At 45.9% G+C, this 22,900-nt stretch overlaps 1 protein-coding gene across 1 annotated transcript; it reads left to right on the top strand.

The window, feature by feature from the left end:
- Positions 1–288: 288 nt before the first annotated feature.
- Positions 289–22,638, top strand: RAB22A (RAB22A, member RAS oncogene family). Its single transcript, XM_040436486.1, has 7 exons — positions 289–413; positions 4,147–4,226; positions 12,853–12,934; positions 16,871–16,942; positions 18,589–18,695; positions 20,378–20,487; positions 21,754–22,638. Exons 1-7 carry the CDS (start codon positions 378–380, stop codon positions 21,846–21,848), a joined length of 582 nt encoding a protein of 193 aa, XP_040292420.1. The 5' UTR covers positions 289–377; the 3' UTR covers positions 21,849–22,638.
- Positions 22,639–22,900: the final 262 nt, after the last annotated feature.

The raw sequence follows: 22,900 nt of genomic DNA, 5'->3' as shown, positions 1-22,900 counted from the left end.
GGTTGCTATGGGCAACTAAGCCAGTTCTTCTTTACACCAGTTTTGATAAATCTGAAAGCCACCACCTGGGTCATGCGCCAAAGGTGGAACTCATGGCAGTGGACAACCGGAGGGGGCATTAAGTTGGCACACTGTAGCTGAGTGCCCCTGTGACATCTACTGCCAGTGGGCACTGGGGGTCAATAAGAGCAGCCCCCTAGAAAACAGCGGTAACGGCGAGGACAATGGAGGAGGGCTCGGCTGACTGCACTGCCCTGGGAGGAGAGGCGGTGCTGGGCGGGATGGGGAGGCGGGCACGGCTGCAGCAGGGCCCAAGGAGGCCGAAGATTTGCCTGTAGACCAGGGGCTGCCGCTACGTAGTGGTGGGCATAGATGCCATGGCGCTGCGGGAGCTGAAGGTCTGCCTACTGGGGGTGAGTGTGAGGGGGACGGTGCCCATATGGAAATACATGCAAATACCCGGTACCCGCTCCCTGCCCCCCATGTAAGACATTACATCACGTCCTACATACATGTCTGCACTGCACCGTATGGCTGCTTCAGTGCAAGACTGCCCCCTGATACTGGCTGTGCCCCTTCTGCTGCCACCTGATACTGGCAGTGCCCCTTCTGCTGCCACCTGATACTGGCAGTGCCCCTTCTGCTGCCACCTGATACTGGCAGTGCCCCTTCTGCTGCCACCTGATACTGGCTGTGCCCCTTCTGCTGCCACCTGATACTGGCTGTGCCCTTTCTGCTGCCACCTGATACTGACAGTGCCCCTTCTGCGGCCACATGATACTGACAGTGCCCCTTCTGCTGCCACCTGATACTGGTTGTGTCCCTCCTGCTGCCACCTGATACTGGCTGTGCCCCTCCTGCTGCCACCTGATACTGGCTGTGCCCCTCCTGCTGCCACCTGATACTGGCTGTGCCCCTCCTGCTGCCACCTGATACTGGCTGTGCCCCTTTTGCTGCCACCTGATACTGGCTGTGCCCCTTTTGCTGCCACCTGATACTGGTTGTGTCCCTCCTGCTGCCACCTGATACTGGTTGTGTCCCTCCTGCTGCCACCTGATACTGGCTGTGCCCCTCCTGCTGCCACCTGATACTGGCTGTGCCCCTCCTGCTGCCACCTGATACTGGCTGTGCCCCTTTTGCTGCCACCTGATACTGGCTGTGCCCCTTTTGCTGCCACCTGATACTGGCTGTGCCCATTGTGCTGCCACCTGATACTGGTTGTGTCCCTCCTGCTGCCACCTGATACTGGCTGTGCCCCTCCTGCTGCCACCTGATACTGGCTGTGCCCCTCCTGCTGCCACCTGATACTGGCTGTGCTCATTGTGCTACCATCTGATACTCTAAGGACATCCTTTGGTTGGCTTTTATACTGTGATGATCTATGGAAAGTGCCCACCTGCCACCTTTCCACATTGTGGCCCCTGAAGACCCCCTGATGTATACTGTAGTGTTACATACAGAAGACTTCTGCCGCAGGTTCTGTATAATCGGCACCTTGTGACTCCATATGGAGGTTATTTGCACAGATGACACTGCAGGTTGTCAGCTGACGTGTGTCAGACTGTGTTCACATCTGCATTGGATACTCAGTCCAGACCCTCTTTTCCAGTGAAATGACGCACACCAAGATGGAAACGCAAAAGACCCCATTATGGGTCCAATGGGTTTGCTGTATTTCCGTTATGTTACAGATCCGTCAGAGTTTGAATTCCGTCTTTCTGCTCCTGTGACGGAACAGATAAATCAAATTCCTAATGCAGATATCAGTTACTATATATCTACTAATTATATGGTGTCGTACAGTGTGCTGGATAATTATACTGGACCCAAAATACTTTAAAGGGCATCTGTCAGAAGATTTGTACCTCTCAAGCTGGCTGACCAGTTACATGTGCGCTTGGCATCTGAAGGAATCCATGTTGGTCCCATGTTCATATGTGCTTGCATTACTGAGAGAAATGATGTTTAAATATATGCAAATGAGCCTCTAGGAGCAACGGGGGCGTTGCCATTACACCTAGAGGCTCTGCTCTCTCTACAACTCCCGCACCCTCTGCACTTTGATTGACAGGGCCCGGCAGTGAAAATGTCATCAATTCTCCTTGCCCTGTCAATCAAAGTGCAGAGGGTGCGGGACTTGTAGAGAGAGCAGGGCCTCTAGGTGTAATGGCAACGCCCCCATTGCTCCTGGAGGCTCATTTGCATATGTTAAAACATAATTTTTCTCAGCAATGGGGGCACATATGAACATGGGACCAGCACAGATGTCTTCAGCTGCCAAGCGCACATGTAACAGGTCAGCCAGTGTCATAGGGACAGATCTGCTGACAGATGCCCTATAAAGGGGTATTCCCACAACAGTTTTTTTATGGCATGTGTGAATGGTGCCTCCTCAGAATTGGGGGGCCTACAGTATGCATCAGCGCTATCTATTCAAGTCTGTAGGAGAAATAGAAACGCCCTTGTGTATGGTTACATTTGGTGTTATTTTCAGCCGTTTTCTAAGTAGAAATTGGAACAAAGCGGTGATAGATGAGCGGTGGCTACTGTTTCAGATACAGGATGTGTTGAAAAAAGTGGCACAGGGTCATCATGAATATGGCAGAATTCGTGCGATTGTGCATAGTTTTTTTTTAAAACTTTGATATTACCTGCGAGTTGCTGTCATGATGTCTCTGCGACTGATTGATATGAATAGTAGTCGTTTTCTGAAGGTTTCCATCAGAACAATCCGCTCTGCTGCATGCTTCCCTATGGCCTCCCGTAGCGATGCCTTCTTCAGACTTCCCATTGATGAGTCGGAATGTCTCATTATTATGGCGCTTGAGTCTTACTCACAGTACCCCCTGAGGCTGCACGCACGCGACATCCAATACACATTTCAATGGGGCGCAAAAGATGCAGACGGCACACCATGTGCCGTCTGCATCCGTATGTCCTTTTCGCAGCCCCCTTAAAAAAATAGAACATGTCCTGTTCGTGTCCATTTTGCGGACAAGAATAGGCATTTCTAACGTACCAATATGCAAAATGCAGAACGCACACAAAAAGTATCAGTGGTTTGCGGATTCACAATTTGTGGACTGCAAAAACAGATCCAGCCGTGTGCATGAGACCTTATTATAGATAGTGTAATGCAGCCTGCGTCCATCCCACTGTCATAGACGATGTCTGGACAAAAAAAAATGGGGTCATTTATCAAACTGGTGTAAAGTAGAACTGGCTTAGTTGCCCATAGCACCAATCAGATTCTATCTTTTTTGACAGTTTCTTTGGAAAATTAAAGGAGGAATCTGTGTCACAGACGTTCCTGCGACAGGTGGCAGGAGATCTGTGAGACTGGCAACACGTGGTTTGATCTGACATGTTTTCCGTTTGGATCAAATGACGTCTGTGTTGTTTCTGGTGCCTGCCATACCTTCTTTCCCCAGGTGTGGCTATTAGGTTCATTTAACCTTCTCTATTTATAGTTGCTTCTCCCACAATGCTGTGCGGTTTATAGCTTCTGTTTGGACCTTTGGATAGATTGTGGTTGGATCTCGGATGAGTTCCTGGTGCTTCCATTACTCCTTTGAAGTTAAGTCTTTCCGTTCACTTTTGTATTTGTTTGGGTTCTGTATGTTGCACTTCCCTATTGTTTGTATTAGGCCTGAAGGAGACTCCTGTTCGTCCTTCCTTTTGGTGGAACAGGTAGTCTCGTCCCTGCCATTAGTACCAGAGTCCTATAGGGCTAGGTAGGACTCTAGGTATTCCTGCGTATGAACTCACCTACCTTTGGGCTCTGTTCATACTGGTAGTCAGTCAGGATTTTGGTTAGGGTTTTCAATAGGAGGAGTCCATCTTCCCTCCCTAGTTCTCAGGCCTGATGCCCTGTTTCCCTCTTCCCTCCTATGCTCGGTGTGGTGTTTCCCTCCCACACCGAAGCGTGACAATCTGGTTGCTATGGGCAACTAAGCCAGTTCTACTTTACACAAGTTTGATAAATGACCTCAAACATTTTTACCTACACTGAAAAGTATAATTGATTTCCAAAAAGCCGAAATGACAACCCCTCCTGTCCTGTGCTCTGACAATTCAGCTCTGTCGTAGGATACAGTGTGTAAATATCATCCATCATTGACTTTTAATTCTCTGCCTTTTCTGCAGGATACAGGAGTTGGCAAATCAAGCATTGTTTGGCGGTTTGTAGAAGACAGCTTTGACCCTAACATTAATCCCACTATCGGGTAAGAGTTGGTTGAGAATGGATGACTGAGAGCCGATTGCTTTAACCACCTCCGGACCGCTGTACGCACAGACGCGTCCTGGAGGTGGTTGATTCATTCCTCCTGGACGCGCCGGCGCGTCATCTCGCGAGACGCGAGATTTCCTGTGAACGCGCGCACACAGGCGCGCGCGCTCACAGGAACGGAAGGTAAGAGAGTTGATCTCCAGCCTGCCAGCGGCGATCGTTCGCTGGCAGGCTGGAGATGTGTTTTTTTTTAACCCTAACAGGTATATTAGACGCTGTTTTGATAACAGCGTCTAATATACCTGCTACCTGGTCCTCTGGTGGTCCCCTTTGTTTGGATCGACCACCAGAGGACACAGGTAGCTCAGTAAAGTCCCACCAAGCACCACTACACTACACTACACCCCCCCCCCGTCACTTATTAACCCCTTATTAGCCCCTGATCACCCCATATAGACTCCCTGATCACCCCCCTGTCATTGATTACCCCCCTGTCATTGATCAACCCCCTGTAAAGCTCCATTCAGACGTCCGCATGATTTTTACGGATCCACTGATAGATGGATCGGATCCGCAAAACGCATCCGGACGTCTGAATGAAGCCTTACAGGGGCGTGATCAATGACTGTGGTTATCACCCCATATAGACTCCCTGATCACCCCCCTGTCATTGATTACACCCCTGTCATTGATTACCCCCCTGTAAAGCTCCATTCAGACGTCCGCATGATTTTTACGGATCCACTGATAGATGGATCCGATCCGCAAAACGCATCCGGACGTCTGAATGAAGCTTTACAGGGGCATGATCAATGACTGTGGTGATCACCCCATATAGACTCCCTGATCACCCCCCTGTAAAGCTCCATTCAGATGTCCGCATGATTTTTACGGATGCACTGATAGATGGATCCGATCCGCAAAACGCATCCGGACGTCTGAATGAAGCTTTACAGGGGCATGATCAATGACTGTGGTGATCACCCCATATAGACTCCCTGATCACCCCCCTGTAAAGCTCCATTCAGATGTCCGCATGATTTTTACGGATGCACTGATAGATGGATCCGATCCGCAAAACGCATCCGGACGTCTGAATGAAGCTTTACAGGGGCATGATCAATGACTGTGGTGATCACCCCATATAGACTCCCTGATCACCCCCCTGTAAAGCTCCATTCAGATGTCCGCATGATTTTTACGGATGCACTGATAGATGGATCCGATCCGCAAAACGCATCCGGACGTCTGAATGAAGCCTTACAGGGGCATGATCAATGACTGTGGTGATCACCCCATATAGACTCCCTGATCACCCCCCTGTAAAGCTCCATTCAGATGTCCGCATGATTTTTACGGATGCACTGATAGATGGATCCGATCCGCAAAACGCATCCGGACGTCTGAATGAAGCCTTACAGGGGCGTGATCAATGACTGTGGTTATCACCCCATATAGACTCCCTGATCACCCCCCTGTCATTGATTACCCCCCTGTCATTGATTACCCCCCTGTAAAGCTCCATTCAGACGTCCGCATGATTTTTACGGATCCACTGATAGATGGATCGGATCCGCAAAACGCATCCGGACGTCTGAATGAAGCCTTACAGGGGCATGATCAATGACTGTGGTGATCACCCCATATAGACTCCCTGATCACCCCCCTGTCATTGATTACCCCCCTGTAAAGCTCCATTCAGATGTCCGCATGATTTTTACGGATGCACTGATAGATGGATCGGATCCGCAAAACGCATACGGACGTCTGAATGAAGCCTTACAGGGGCGTGATCAATGACTGTGGTTATCACCCCATATAGACTCCCTGATCACCCCCCTGTCATTGATTACACCCCTGTCATTGATCACCCCCCTGTAAAGCTCCATTCAGATGTCCGCATGATTTTTACGGATGCACTGATAGATGGATCGGATCCGCAAAACGCATACGGACGTCTGAATGAAGCCTTACAGGGGCGTGATCAATGACTGTGGTTATCACCCCATATAGACTCCCTGATCACCCCCCTGTCATTGATTACACCCCTGTCATTGATCACCCCCCTGTAAAGCTCCATTCAGATGTCCGCATGATTTTTACGGATGCACTGATAGATGGATCGGATCCGCAAAACGCATCCGGACGTCTGAATGAAGCCTTACAGGGGCATGATCAATGACTGTGGTGATCACCCCATATAGACTCCCTGATCACCCCCCTGTCATTGATTACCCCCCTGTCATTGATTACCCCCCTGTAAAGCTCCATTCAGACGTCCGCATGATTTTTACGGATCCACTGATAGATGGATCGGATCCGCAAAACGCATCCGGACGTCTGAATGAAGCCTTACAGGGGCATGATCAATGACTGTGGTGATCACCCCATATAGACTCCCTGATCACCCCCCTGTCATTGATTACCCCCCTGTAAAGCTCCATTCAGATGTCCGCATGATTTTTACGGATGCACTGATAGATGGATCGGATCCGCAAAACGCATACGGACGTCTGAATGAAGCCTTACACGGGCGTGATCAATGACTGTGGTTATCACCCCATATAGACTCCCTGATCACCCCCCCTGTCATTGATCACCCCCCTGTCATTGATCACCCTCTGTAAGGCTCCATTCAGACATTTTTTTGGCCCAAGTTAGCGGAATTTTTATTTATTTTTCTTACAAAGTCTCATATTCCACTAACTTGTGTCAAAAAATAAAATCTCACATGAACTCACCATACCCCTCACGGAATCCAAATGCGTAAAATTTTTTAGACATGTATATTCCAGACTTCTTCTCACGCTTTAGGGCCCCTAGAATGCCAGGGCAGTATAAATACCCCACATGTGACCCCATTTCGGAAAGAAGACACCCCCAGGTATTCCGTGAGGGGCATATTGAGTCCATGAAAGATTGAAATTTTTGTCCCAAGTTAGCGGAACGGGAGACTTTGTGAGAAAAAAATAAAAAATATCAATTTCCGCTAACTTGTGCCAAAAAAAAAAAATTTCTATGAACTCGCCATGCCCCTCATTGAATACCTTGGGGTGTCTTCTTTCCAAAATGGGGTCACATGTGGGGTATTTATACTGCCCTGGCATTCTAGGGGCCCCAAAGCGTGAGAAGAAGTCTGGTATCCAAATGTCTAAAAATGCCCTCCTAAAAGGAATTTGGGCACCTTTGCGCATCTAGGCTGCAAAAAAGTGTCACACATCTGGTATCGCCGTACTCAGGAGAAGTTGGGGAATGTGTTTTGGGGTGTCATTTTACATATACCCATGCTGGGTGAGAGAAATATCTTGGTCAAATGCCAACTTTGTATAAAAAAATGGGAAAAGTTGTCTTTTGCCAAGATATTTCTCTCACCCAGCAAGGGTATATGTAAAATGACACCCCAAAACACATTCCCCAACTTCTCCTGAATACGGCGATACCAGATGTGTGACACTTTTTTGCAGCCTAGGTGGGCAAAGGGGCCCATATTCCAAAGAGCACCTTTAGGATTTCACAGGTCATTTACCTACCTAACACACATTAGGGCCCCTGGAAAATGCCAGGGCAGTATAACTACCACACAAGTGACCCCATTTTAGAAAGAAGACACCCCAAGGTATTCCGTGAGGGGCATGGCGAGTTCCTAGAATTTTTTATTTTTTGTCACAAGTTAGTGGAAAATGCTGATTTTTTTTTTTTTTTTTTTTTTCATACAAAGTCTCATATTCCACTAACTTGTGACAAAAAATAAAAACTTCCATGAACTCACTATGCCCATCAGCGAATACCTTGGGGTGTCTTCTTTCCAAAATGGGGTCACTTGTGGGGTAGTTATACTGCCCTGGCATTCTAGGGGCCCAAATGTGTGGTAAGGAGTTTGAAATCAAATTCTGTAAAAATTGACCTGTGAAATCCGAAAGGTGCTCTTTGGAATATGGGCCCCTTTGCCCACCTAGGCTGCAAAAAAGTGTCACACATCTGGTATTGCCGTACTCAGGAGAAGGTGGGGAATGTGTTTTGGGGTGTCATTTTACATATACCCATGCTGGGTGAGAGAAATATCTTGGCAAACGACAACTTTTCCCATTTTTTTATACAAAGTTGGCATTTGACCAAGATATTTATCTCACCCAGCATGGGTATATGTAAAATGACACCCCAAAACACATTCCTCAACTTCTCCTGAATACAGAGATACCAGATGTGTGACACTTTTTTGCAGCCTAGGTGGGCAAAGGGGCCCATATTCCAAAGAGCACCTTTAGGATTTCACAGGTCATTTACCTACCTAACACACATTAGGGCCCCTGGAAAATGCCAGGGCAGTATAACTACCACACAAGTGACCCCATTTTAGAAAGAAGACACCCCAAGGTATTCCGTGAGGGGCATGGCGAGTTCCTAGAATTTTTTATTTTTTGTCACAAGTTAGTGGAAAATGCTGATTTTTTTTTTTTTTTTTTTTTTCATACAAAGTCTCATATTCCACTAACTTGTGACAAAAAATAAAAACTTCCATGAACTCACTATGCCCATCAGCGAATACCTTGGGGTGTCTTCTTTCCAAAATGGGGTCACTTGTGGGGTAGTTATACTGCCCTGGCATTCTAGGGGCCCAAATGTGTGGTAAGGAGTTTGAAATCAAATTCTGTAAAAATTGACCTGTGAAATCCGAAAGGTGCTCTTTGGAATATGGGCCCCTTTGCCCACCTAGGCTGCAAAAAAGTGTCACACATCTGGTATTGCCGTACTCAGGAGAAGGTGGGGAATGTGTTTTGGGGTGTCATTTTACATATACCCATGCTGGGTGAGAGAAATATCTTGGCAAACGACAACTTTTCCCATTTTTTTATACAAAGTTGGCATTTGACCAAGATATTTATCTCACCCAGCATGGGTATATGTAAAATGACACCCCAAAACACATTCCTCAACTTCTCCTGAATACAGAGATACCAGATGTGTGACACTTTTTTGCAGCCTAGGTGGGCAAAGGGGCCCATATTCCAAAGAGCACCTTTCGGATTTCACAGGTCAATTTTTACAGAATTTGATTTCAAACTCCTTACCACACATTTGGGCCCCTAGAATGCCAGGGCAGTATAACTACCCCACAAGTGACCCCATTTTGGAAAGAAGAGACCCCAAGGTATTCGCTGATGGGCATAGTGAGTTCATGGAAGTTTTTATTTTTTGTCACAAGTTAGTGGAATATGAGACTTTGTATGAAAAAAAAAAAAAAAAAAAAAAATCATCATTTTCCACTAACTTGTGACAAAAAATAAAAAATTCTAGGAACTCGCCATGCCCCTCACGGAATACCTTGGGGTGTCTTCTTTCCAAAATGGGGTCACTTGTGGGGTAGATATACTGCCCTGGCATTCTAGGGGCCCAAATGTGTGGTAAGGAGTTTGAAATCAAATTCAGTAAAAAATGACGAGTGAAATCCGAAAGGTGCTCTTTGGAATATGGGCCCCTTTGCCCACCTAGGCTGCAAAAAAGTGTCACACATCTGGTATCTCCGTACTCAGGAGAAGGTGGGGAATGTGTTTTGGGGTGTCATTTTATATATACCCATGCTGGGTGAGAGAAATATCTTGGCAAAAGACAACTTTTCCCATTTTTTTATACAAAGTTGTCATTTGACCAAGATATTTATCTCACCCAGCATGGGTATATGTAAAAAGACACCCCAAAACACATTCCTCAACTTCTCCTGAGTACGGGGATACCAGATGTGTGACACTTTTTTGCAGCCTAGGTGGGCAAAGGGGCCCATATTCCAAAGAGCACCTTTCGGATTTCACAGGTCATTTTTTACTGAATTTGATTTCAAACTCCTTACCACACATTTGGGCCCCTAGAATGCCAGGGCAGTATAACTACCCCACAAGTGACCCCATTTTGGAAAGAAGAGACCCCAAGGTATTCGCTGATGGGCATAGTGAGTTCATGGAAGTTTTTATTTTTTGTCACAAGTTAGTGGAATATGAGACTTTGTAAGAAAAAAAAAAAAAAAAAAAAAAATCATCATTTTCCGCTAACTTGTGACAAAAAATAAAAAGTTCTATGAACTCACTGTGCCCATCAGCGAATACCTTAGGGTGTGTACTTTCAGAAATGGGGTCATTTGTGGGGTGTTTGTACTGTCTGGGCATTGTAGAACCTCAGGAAACATGACAGGTGCTCAGAAAGTCAGAGCTGCTTCAAAAAGCGGAAATTCACATTTTTGTACCATAGTTTGTAAACGCTATAACTTTTACCCAAACCATTTTTTTTCTACCCAAACATTTTTTTTTTATCAAAGACATGTAGAACTATAAATTTAGAGCAAAATTTCTATATGGATGTCGTTTTTTTTTGCAAAATTTTACAACTGAAAGTGAAAAATGTCATTTTTTTGCAAAAAAATCGTTAAATTTCGATTAATAACAAAAAAAGTAAAAATGTCAGCAGCAATGAAATACCACCAAATGAAAGCTCTATTAGTGAGAAGAAAAGGAGGTAAAATTCATTTGGGTGGTAAGTTGCATGACCGAGCAATAAACGGTGAAAGTAGTGTAGGTCAGAAGTGTAAAAAGTGGCCTGGTCTTTCAGGGTGTTTAAGCACTGGGGGCTGAGGTGGTTAAAGGGGCATCTGTCAGCAGATTTGTCCCTATGACACTGGCTGACCTGTTACATGTGCACTTGGCAGCTGCAGACATCTGTGTTGGCCCCATGTTTATATGTGCCCGCATTGCTGAGAAAAATGATGTTTTATTATATGCAAATAAGTCTCTAGGAGCAACAGGGGCGTTACTATTACTCCTAGAGGCTCTGCTCTCTCTGCAACTGCTACACCCTCTCCACTTTGATCGACAGGACCAGGCATGATTATGTTTCCACTGACTGGCCCTGTCAATCAAAGTGCAGAGAGAGCAGAGCCTCTAGCTGTAATGGCAACTCCCCCGATGCTCCTACAGTCTCATTTACATACATTAAAATATCATTATTCTTAGCAATGCGGCACATATGAACATGGGCCCAACACAGATGCCTTCAGCTGCCAAGTGCACATGTAACAGGTGAGCAAGGTTCATAACCACAAATCTGCTGACAGATGCTCTCTAACCACCTCCTTCTTCATCCTCCTTCTCTGGCTTAGATCTCGCCAGCGCACTGCTCTGCCCACTATGGGCAGTGGCACTGATGCTAACAGTGCGCATGCATGGCCCCAGCTGTGACCGGCGCTCATGTGAGATCTAAGCCAGAGGAGGATGAATAATGAGAGGAGGGCGGGCCAAAGGAATCCAAGGGGAGCGGTTATCTGGGCACATCAGAGAGGCGCCTGGGCACTTGCAAGCCCTAATTTGCATATCATTATAAAGTGTTTTTTTCCATTTGTGGACAAGTGAAAGAAATAATACAGGTATTATTTTTAGGGTGCATTCACACGACTGTAAGTGTTTTGCGGTCCGCAATATGCGAATCCACAAAACACGGATACCGGCTGTGTGCGTTTCGCATTTTGCGGACCGTACATTGTCGGCACTATATAGAAAATGCCTATTCTTGTCCGCAAGCGGACATGCTCCATATTTTTTGCGGGGCCGCGGAACGGAACAACAGATGAGGACAACACACGGTGTGCTGTCCGCAACTTTTGTGGCCCCATTGAAATTAATGGGTCCGCACCCGTTCAGCAAAATTGCGCAACGGATGCGGATCTATTTATATGATCGTGTGAATGCACCCTTATGTTGGGCAACTGTGCTAAATCATGATGAGTGGTGTAAAACGCTCAAAGTTGCCGACAGACTCCCTTTAACTGTTCTGCTTGAGCGGAAGTGGAGGGGGGGTAGGGTGCTGCTGATTTCTCCAGATTGGTAGCAGCTAGAAGCATGGGCCTGGTCTTGCTTGAAAGGTGGTGAAAATGACAGCATTGGTGCAAGCTAAACAGAAGATATCACTGTTAGAAATCGAGTTGGGAAAAATTGCGGGTAAAACCTGCTTTTACTTTCACTTTCAGCTGCATTCAAAGTTATGACTGCTAGGACACAAAGGGGGAAATATTATTGGTCCTTAAATTTAAAATTACTTATGTCACTATGGGGTTAAAAATGCAATTGTGTCCCCTGAGTTGTGCGCCAACAAGATTTTATGCAGACACATATTAAAATCTACAATAAATATGTGACATTTTTGGGAGGGTTTTTCCAATTTTAATGTGATTTTTAGGAGTATTCTGGTTGTAGTAAGTTATCCCCTATCCACAGCATAAGGGATAATTATTAGATCAGAGGGGGTCCTATTGTTGGGATGCCCATTGATCACAAAATGACCGAATGGCAAGTCGGACATGCACACTACTTTTCCATTCATCTCTATGGGAGTTCGGAAAATAGTCGAGCACTTTTCCCCGTTTTCGTGATCATGTGGATAGGGTATAACTTGCTACAACAGAATACCCCTTAAAGGAAAAGTGGACGGGGTTCTTAAGAGGTTAAAGTAATAACCCACCAAAAATGTTACTATAACTGGGACATTCATCAGAATATATTAACAGAGACAGTTGGGTTAAGAAATATATTTTTTCATGCTTTATAACTCAAAATAATATCTTTTTATCCCATTCCCTCCAGAGCATCCTTCATGACCAAGACTGTGCAGTACCAGAATGAACTGCATAAGTTTCTTATATGGGACACTGCTGGGCAGGAGCGGGTAAGTACTGCACTGTAAAGCACTGTTCTCTGCAGTAACCAATCCATTCACAGTTAGAACGTCATTTCTATTTCCCATTGTAAACAGTGGGTGATGTCACTTGTGTATAAATCTCCAGCAACTAAACTTCACTCATGAAATAATGAAATATAGCATATAAACCAGAGAAAGAAAATTGTGGATCTGTGTGTATATACACACACACCATATTTTTCGCCCTATGAGATGCACCTATGTTTTAGACACAGAAAATGAGAAAAAAATATTTTTCATCAGACCTCAGCTCAGAACCCTAATCAGACAACCAATGAGGCCTCTAATGTTTATATAAGACCCCCATTCAGACCTCAGATCAGAGCCCCATGTTAGGCTACTTTCCCATCTGTGTTTTCCCTTTTCACTATTAAGATCATAGGATCTCAATACCGGAGGGAAACTCTTCATTTTTGTCCCTATTCATTGTCAATGGGGACAAAACGAAACGGAATGCACCAGAATGTTCCGTTTCATTGCGTTCTCATGATGGACAGAAAAACCTCTGTAAGCAGTGTTTTTGAGTGCGTCATGGAATGCGGAGCAAAACAGATCGGACACAAAAGAAAACAGATTTGGCACCCATCAACAATGGTTTTAGTGCCGGATCCGTCGTGGGTATTTTAGAGATAATACAACCGGATCCGTTCATAACGGATGCAGCCAGTTGTATTATCCTAACGGAAGCGTTTTTGCTGATCCATGACGGATCCAGCAAAAACGCAAATGTGAAAGTAGCCTTAATAAAACCTCCTGCTCTGGACCCGCCGTTACTGTGATCCAACTCCTGCTTTTCCTGCGCTGTGACTCAACGCCCATGGCGTGAGGTAACAGAGTGCTCTGACATCCTCATGCTTTGCGCATGTCACAGCACAGCGTGCAACAGACAAAGGCCAGGAAGCGGTGAGTACAGAGCCAGCACAGGGAGCGCTGCATTCACTGCTCCCAGGTCCTCCTGTACCAATAAGGCTACTTTCACACTAGCGGCAGCCTTCCCAGGCAGGCTGTTCCGGCGGGTGAACAGCCTGCCGGATCCATGCTGGAACTAGTGCACCTGCCGGAGAAGGTTGCCGCTAGTGTGAAAGTAGCCTAAGCGCTTCCATTATTATTATTCGCCCCCTTAAGATGCACTGACATTTTCCTCCCTCTTTGGGGGAAAAAAGTATGTCTTATAGGGCGAAAAATATGGTATATATGTCTGTAAAGGAATATGTCAGCGCTATATAAGTAAATAAAAAAAATAAAAATATATATATATATATACACGATTTAATAACATACATATAACATATACATATAAACGTGCAAGGTATACGCCTGAAAAAGTGTTATTTGATGAGAGATGCAGTCCGGTCCCTTAAAATTACAGCAGAGGGGTCAATTATATTATAATATACAGGTCGAGTGCTCCATAGCCCTGTCCATCCTGTTGTGAAGAGAGCGATAGTCAGAGCAGGTCCGTGGTTCCAGGCGGCTGGGGGTCGCCCTTATCAGGGTGAGTGCTCTAACTACAGTCACGCTAGGGATTTCATTTACACATAGTTGAGGAATGAGGGCAAGTTACTCGAATGTGAGAGATAGGAATGTATGCTACAACTGAAATAGCAGAAGACCTCTCTGAGAGCAATTTGTGTAGGAGGACTCTGCTGAAAGCAGTGCTACATGAATTTATATACACAGTCAAGTCATATTATTATGACCACCCGGTAATATCCGGAGTAACCACAGTGTGCAGCACGGACAGCAGCCAGACGGGCTGGGGTGACACAGTAAGGTCCTGTTAGGTTGTCACAGGTATCTGGAGCCATGCTGACTGCAGTGCATCCAGGCTCAGACTGGCCCACAGGTGAATCCCTCAGTGGGCCTCTGAGCAAGGTGGGCTCCTAGTCTCACACGTGGCACATAACACAGTAGACTTGCTGCACTACATACATATATTCAATGTACAGCACCTTAACCAGCCTATGTTCATATAAAAACTTGTTAGATTATTTATTATATTTAAATGTATCTGTACGGTGGGCCCCCAAAATAAATTTTACTGGTGGGCCCTAGGCACCCCAGTCTGACACTGAGTTTATCCCACAGCTGCTGGAGGGTGTGTGGGGGAAGATCCATAGAGCGAATACGACGATCGAGGTGGTACCACAGATACTCAATTGGGTTTAAGTCTGGGGAATTAGTGGGCCAGGGTAGTACTTGGAAGTCTTGGTCATGTTCTTCCAACCAATGTCAGACATCCGTGTGACGTTGCATTGTCTTGCTGAAAGATCCCATCGACCCCAGGGAAGACAATCAGCATGTATGGGTGTATGTGATCTGCAAGGATGGACTCATACCCAAATTGGTTGAGAATGCCTCCACATGGATGAGTGAGCCCAGAGAATGCTCAAAAACATTTCCCTCGACCATAACACTGCCACCACCGGCTTGTGTTCTTCCAGCAATGGTGGCAAGGTGTTTGTTCTCTGATGTTTCTCACCTGACACACCTCATGCACCTTCAAAGCCGATATTCACCCCTCACATCAGTGGCACGTGGTGCTCCACAGTTTCCATGTCACGTATCCACAATGCTGCCATTTGTCCACTCGCCTAACACGTTGACCACAGCAGCAGAAGAACAGTTTACAAACTGCGCAGTTTCAGAAATGCCACCACCCTTGGCCCGAAAGTCAATAATCATCCTATTTTTCAACTCTGATAAATTGCCCCTTTTACCCATGACAATGATAAGGGATATGTGTGTAGACAGCCTATCACACACCTTATATACCCACCAAGCCAGCTCACCACACGTCACGTGTCGAAGGTAGGAAGTGGTCATAATAATGTGACTTAAAGAGGACCTTTCATTACGATAAAAAAATCTAAACTAAGTATACAGACATGGAGAGCGGCGCCCAGGGATCTCCCTGCACTTACTATTATCCCTGGGCGCCGCTCCGTTCTCCCGGTATAGGAGGAGCCTGCTCTAGTTCTCCTGTGCGTCTCTTTCTCCCCGGCTGTAGCGCTGGCCAATCGCAGCGCTCAGCTCATAGCCTGAGAAGGGAGAAGGAGACGCACAGGAGAACAAGGGCAGTCTCCGCCTACTATAACCAAGTCCCCGAACATACCGGAGGACATAACGGGAGAACGGAGCGGCGCCCAGGGATAATAGTGCAATGAGATCCCTGAGCGCCGCTGTACAGATCATGACACTTAGTTCACAATGTTTGGACCAATGAAAGGTCCTCTTTAAAGAGCATATTTTTTAACTACGACCTATGGGAATTATATGTATCTATCTATCTAATCTTGGACATAGCCTTGACATCCAAAATGAAAACCTCCATTCTACACTGCCAACTGCACTAGTGCATGATGCATGGCTTTAAAAGGGTTTTCCAAGATTTTTTTTTTACTCATGACCTATTCTGAGGATAGGTCATTAGTATCTACCGGTAATCAGTGGGGTCCAACACTCGGGACCCCCGCTGATCAGCTGTTTGAGGAGGCACCAGTGCTCCTGTGAGCGCTGCAGCCTTCTCTCTGCTCACTTAGCACAGCGCTGTACATTGTATAGCGGTTCTGCTAGGTATCGCACTCCGCCCCGATCACCTGAATGAGGTTGAGCTGCTCCTAGGCCACATGACCGATGAACATGTCCTTGGCCTAGGAAAAGCAGAGAGAAGGACGCAGTGCTCCCAGGAGCCCCACCGATCCAGAGGATAGGTAATCAGTAAACAATCTCGGAAAACCCGTGAGTTGCATGAGGTTTGGAGCTGCAAAGACACAAACCTGGCTACTGGCAATGGTTGGTACTGTAATAACATTTGGTCTTAATAATATATACCTCTCTATATGGTTGCAAGGATTTTGGGTAGATTTGTGATTATTTGGTTTATTCTGTTTTTGGGTGCAGTTTCGAGCCTTAGCGCCAATGTACTACAGGGGATCAGCCGCAGCCATCATAGTGTATGACATCACAAAAGAGGTAAGAAATCCTTGCGACTTGTACGGTGTTTCTGGTTGTTCAGCATTCAGGGTCACTGAAAATCTCTTGTCTGAGGGCTGACCTCAGGGGGAACAAGAATCCCACTGGATGAATTCCCTCTATCACTTATGTTTCCTTTGGGATAAGGGGCTCCAAATGTGTCTGGCAGCCACTTATCCCTAGGGCTCTACTTCAATGACATGCATATCTGGCCATTTGGGTTGAATAATTGTAAATTGGTCATTTGGCTGACTGTTATGCTGTGTCTCCGGGCATAGTGTAATCTCTCTCGACCATACAGCTGAGAGGGGCACACCATTCAGCGTGTAATGTGCACTCTCTTGCGCCACCCAATGGCTTGTTTAAAATGAGTGTATCACATATAAGTGGTCTTTGTGTGTGAGAGATCCTGTTTAAAAGGGGTTCTCTAGGCTACAGCTATTGATGACCTATCCTCAAGATAGATCATCAGTATCGGATTGGTGAGGGTCCCATGCCTGTTACCCCCACTATCAGCTGTTTGGGGCTGCTGCAGTGCCGTAAACTAATAGAAAGCTCTGTACACTGTGTAGTTTCTAGTGCCGACTTACTGAAGCTTAGCTCCCGTTCACTTGAATGGGAGCTCAGCTGCAGTACCCCGGCATGACCACTACACAGTGTATGGAGCTGTCTGCCTTCAGGTCCATACACTGTTAGTTTCCGATGCCGCAGCAGCCCTAAATAGCTGGTCGTGGGGGTGTCGGGAGTTGGACCTCCCTTGATGTGAAATTGATGACCTATCCTGCGGGGAATCTCTCTATGGTGGGATTCAGACGGCTGTATTAAAAGTCGTCCATGTTGTGGCTGAAACACACAAATGATTACAGTGGTCCCCAAGATACAATGGCCTCAAGATACAATATTTTCTGGGCCATCAGAATTTAAAACTAGACTCGACATACAATGCCTCAGACTGAGATGCAACCAATCAACATGGCCATTTCTCTGGTAAAACACATTTATTGTCTAGTAGCATCTCTGCGGCACTATATGTGCTGTACTGCCCCCTGTCTGCTCCTTTGGACAGGTGAGCGGCGACTTCATTTTATTTTTCTTGTACACTGTGTACTATGCTAGCTTCCGAAGAAGCACCTGCCCTCACCATAGAAAATGGCTTACAGTCTCTGTCTGTTTTACGTAAGGGCTTGTTTTATCTGTCTTGGTTATCTGCCTATTTTTCTTAAAACATCACTTTTTCTTTCTTACTTTGGTTGACATTTTTGGGCTTTGGAACTAATTACTGGTTTCCCATAGAGTTATGGACTCCAGTTACCATTGGTTTCCACTTACAATGGTCGTCCCGTAACCGATTAATATGGTAACTTACATGTCCGTGCAGGAAACGTAGCTGTTGACCCTACAAACACTTGTCTCCAATGGTTTCCTGGTCCATGTTCCATGAGAAATGAACCAAAGTAATGCTTCTCCGAATTCCTCCACATATGGTGCTTGGTTCATGTGCAAAAAAAGCTGTGTGAAGCTGTGTGAATCCGGCCTAAAATGTAGTTGTCACCGCCATTGTACCATCATTATGGATTTGCAATTTTTCATTTTACATTTTGCCAGAAAAAATAATAATCTGCCCAATATAACTGTATCTTTTCCAGGAGACTTTCTCAACATTAAAAAACTGGGTGAAAGAACTGCGTCAGCACGGACCCCCTAACATAGTGGTGGCAATAACTGGAAACAAGTGTGACCTGAATGATGCCAGGTAACTGAGTGAGGAATACAGGACAGAGTAATGGAAGTAATAATCTGTTAGATCAGTGCGAACATTTTCTAGAGAAGTGACGGCTGATATATTACTTAACTGGATGCTTGATTGGCTGAAAGCTATTCCTCCCTCCTCCCCCATACAAGCATGCATGTGTGTCCCGTGCTATGAACCGCAAATTGAATGGGTCCGCAATCCCTCCGTTCCGCAAAAAGATAGAGCATGTTCTATCTTTTTGCGGTGCGGAGGCACGGAATGGAACCCCAGAAAGCACTCCGTAGTGCTTCTGTAGTGTTCCGTTCTGTGCTTCCGTTACGCATCTCCGGATTTGCGGACCCATTGAAATGAATGGGTCCGCATCCGTGATGCGAAATGACAACGGAACAGTGCCTGTGTATTGCGGATCCGCAAATGCGGTCCGCAATACGGGAACGGGACACCAACGGTCGTGTGAACAAGCCCTAAGGGGGAGCTTTTCTAGTGAGAACAAAAGGATTGATCATGTTGGAATCCAACTGCCTAATCCTTCTCTCCCCTGACATCATTAAAGGGGTTGTTCGGTTTCAGAGCTGAACCCGGACATAACCCCTTCTTCACTCATTCGGCATGAATGAGTGGCGCATTGAAGCATTTCATGCACAGATGCTCCCCCTTCCCCTGCGCTGCAATGCACATGGCAAGGGCTATTTTGTTCACATTGTCACACTGCTAGGCAGAGGCTTCTGCCTAGCAGTGGTCACAGTGATGTCACCGGCACTAATGAGCGGTCTATAGCGATGCCCTGGCCTGTTTCACAGGCTTGGGCAGCGCTAAAGACTGCCCTTTGGTGCCGGTGACGTCACTGGGATCACTGCTAGGCGGAAGCCTCTGCCTAGCATACCCATGAAAATCCAGGAAAGTCACTGGAGGTAAAGAAAAAGCCCTTGGCCTGCGCGATGCTGCACATCATGCCGAATGAGTGAAGAAGGGGTTATGTCTGGGTTCAGCTGTGAACCCAGACAACCCCTTTAAATAACTGATATCAAACACAGTGATGTCTATGTCCATCTGTCTGTATCCAGTACCACAGCACAGCTCCATACAAATTAAGGGTATATTCACGCGATTTGCAGTCTGCAAATTGCAGAACTGCAAGACACGAATGCAGTCCGTGTGCATCCCACACTTTCTGCTGGCCTCAACTAAAAAATGCCTATTCTTGTCCGCAAAATAGACAAGAATAAGACATGTCATATAATTTGCGGCTCAGCGGTATGGATGACATCGATATGCTGTCCGTATTTTTTGCGGTCCTGTAGAAATTAATGGGTCCGCATGCAGGGGTGCACCACCAATGAGGCCAGGTGAGGCAATTGCCTCAGGCAGCACCAGGTAGGGGCAAGAGGGGGGCAGCGGAAGGGCCATGGGCAATGAGTGCTTTCATTGTGGCAAAGGGATTAGGTTAAGAAATTGGCATGAAGGGCGCTATTTCAGTTTTCGCCTCAGGCAGCAGAAAGGCTAGGTGCACCCCTGTCCACAAGCAATCCACAAAAAATGCGGATCGGGTGTGGACCGCAAATACAGTCGTGTGACTACACCCTAAACAACATGGAGATTGGCACTGTGTTGGATACATATCCTTAGAGTAAACCATGGCAGTGACCAAATGTATTTTTCCCAATTTTTTTATTTTTTTTTAGAGAAGTGCTGGAAAAAGATGCCAAGGATTACGCTGACTCCATTAATGCTGTGTTTGTGGAGACAAGTGCCAAGAATGCCATCAACATCAATGAGCTCTTCTTAGAAATTAGTAAGTAGCTAAGTGAGTAGGGCTCTCAGGATAGTTGTGAATATTCCTCTACATAGTGGTGCTATGCTGGGAATCTTCTTACCCGTATTTTCAGAGGTGGGCGTTCCCTGTGAAGCATGCCCTCTGTGCCAGTCTAGCCTGTGTGCCCTTGTCTCCTCCCCATCTGTCATTTTGACTATGCATGCTATGAATTCTGGGAGGAAAGTCAGCTCACAGGTCTAATCTGGGATATAAATCATGATGCCAAGCTGCTCTGACCACAGCTGTTTTTAAAGAGCTCATAAGTTGATTACAGAAAATCAGAGGAGTAATATACGATTGCAGGATCATATCATTTATTAGCAGTAACCGACAACAGCAGTTAAAAGGTTAATTGGTTTCTAAAAATATTTTTTAAAAATTAAATGAGCTGTAAAACTAAAAATAATTTGGCATGTGACCACTGATTGGCTGCAGTGGTCATGTCCCAGCCAATTGTAAATAAAGAAAGGGGGGACTGCTGGAGTGTCTACACTGGATCGGAGATGGATTGTGTAGTTGGGTAGTGTTATTTCTTTTATTTTATAGTGTTTCTAGGTTTTTTGGGGGTTTTTATTAAAAATTTTGGGGTACTTATCCTTTTTAAGTGTGCTTCTAACCACCACTACGTAATGGCCTATTTCAAGTTTTTTTCTGGGAGTAAAATATTGATGAACTATCCTCAGATTGGTGGAGGTCCGACTCTCTGCCCCACCACCGTCTGCTGTTTGAAGAAGCCGCCATGTTCTGGTGAGCCCCACAGCCTCCTAGGCCACTGAGGTCAGGATCATAGGTGACATGGCCTGTGTGCAGCTCAGTCCCAATCAAGTGAATGAGCCTGGGCTGCAATACCAAGAACAGCCACTATACAGTGTACAGCGCTGTGCTTGGTATTCTGTGCAGAGTCCGCAGCGCTCATCCCAGTGCTGCATCCCATTCAAACAGCTGATTGTGGGGGTGCTGGTAGTCTGATTGTTTGTACTCCGAGAAAACCCCTTTAATAAAAGGGAAGTGGATAGGAACTGATGATTTCCATCTATTAGAGTCAAAGTAGTTGCCAACCTTGACAGTTAAGATGTTGTAAAACTACGACTCTGCTGTCAGGGCATGACTGGAGTTGTAGTTTCTCCAAAGCTGTAGAACCACAGGTTGGGGAGCACTTTCATAGCACTTACTCACTGCAGCTCTCCTGCAGTGAAGAAATCAGATGCGGTGCAGCAGTAATGAACCTTTGTTTTCCCCTTTTAGGTAGACGGATACCCTCCAGTAATGCCAATGCTGGTGCCGGGAAGGGATTCAAGCTTCGAAGACAATCATCAGAGGCTGATCACAGGTGCTGTTGACCAGACGCATATGGAGCGGTAGACACTATATGGCACCCAAGCCTCCACCGAACTGATCACCACTATGCACACAGTGTGTACGCTTCCTCCGCTACAAGCTTTGCACAGACTCTATCTACTTTAAAGGGAAAATGTTGTGTGTACACCGTCCATATTATTTTTTTGCTAGGTGCATTAACAGAATCTATGTTCTCACCCTCTTCCCCTACTTTGCAGTATAACGCATAGTTTTCACGTATGTCCTCTAGGAGGACATTGATCGCCAACAGAATAGGAGGCAATTGCCGTCCGGTAGTTGATCTGAATCTCATAAGCCAATTTTTTCTGAAAATCATCATTGATTTTCCTTGTAACTGTTTTTTACAGAGGGACCTTGTAGACCCTTTAAGTTCCCCGTATCCTCTGTACCCTTATTGTTACACCCCTGATAATGAAACTTTTGTAGCTTTCAAGATCACTCGTTGCTGTAGGTGAATGGAAACATTCCCTGAGGCAAAATCTGCATGTCCTAAATCCAGATTCTGCCATGGATTTTTCCTTTTGCTTTGCAAGAGCTACAAAGCTGCAATATATAGGGCATGCTCTGGATTTGGAAGTCTGCAGCATGCCCTAAAATCCATGCAGGCATCTCCCACTGCATGTGAATATGGTTCTGTGAACCCTTTTCACTTGCAATGTAGGATACAACTAAGGCTACTTTCACACTAGCGTTTTTAATTCCGCTTTTGAGATCCGTCATACATAGGATCTTAATAGCGGAAGAAAACGCTTCAGTTTTGTCCCCATTCATTGTCAATGGAGACAAAACTGAACGAAACAGAATGCACCAAAATGCTTTCTGTTCCATTTGGTTGCGCTCCCATCGCGGACAGAATAACGCTGCACGCTGCATTTTTCTGTCCTACGATGTTGTGCGGAGCAAGACACAATGTAAGTCAATGGGGACGGATCTGTTTTCTCTGACACAATAGAAAACGGATCCGGCCCCCATTGACTTTCAATGGTGTTCATGACGGATCCGTCATGGCTATATAAGACATAATACAACCGGA

Source organism: Bufo bufo, chromosome 6 (assembly GCF_905171765.1).
Source record: "Bufo bufo chromosome 6, aBufBuf1.1, whole genome shotgun sequence".
Classification (NCBI taxonomy): domain Eukaryota; kingdom Metazoa; phylum Chordata; class Amphibia; order Anura; family Bufonidae; genus Bufo; species Bufo bufo.
This window is presented reverse-complemented; position numbering and strand designations above follow the sequence as displayed.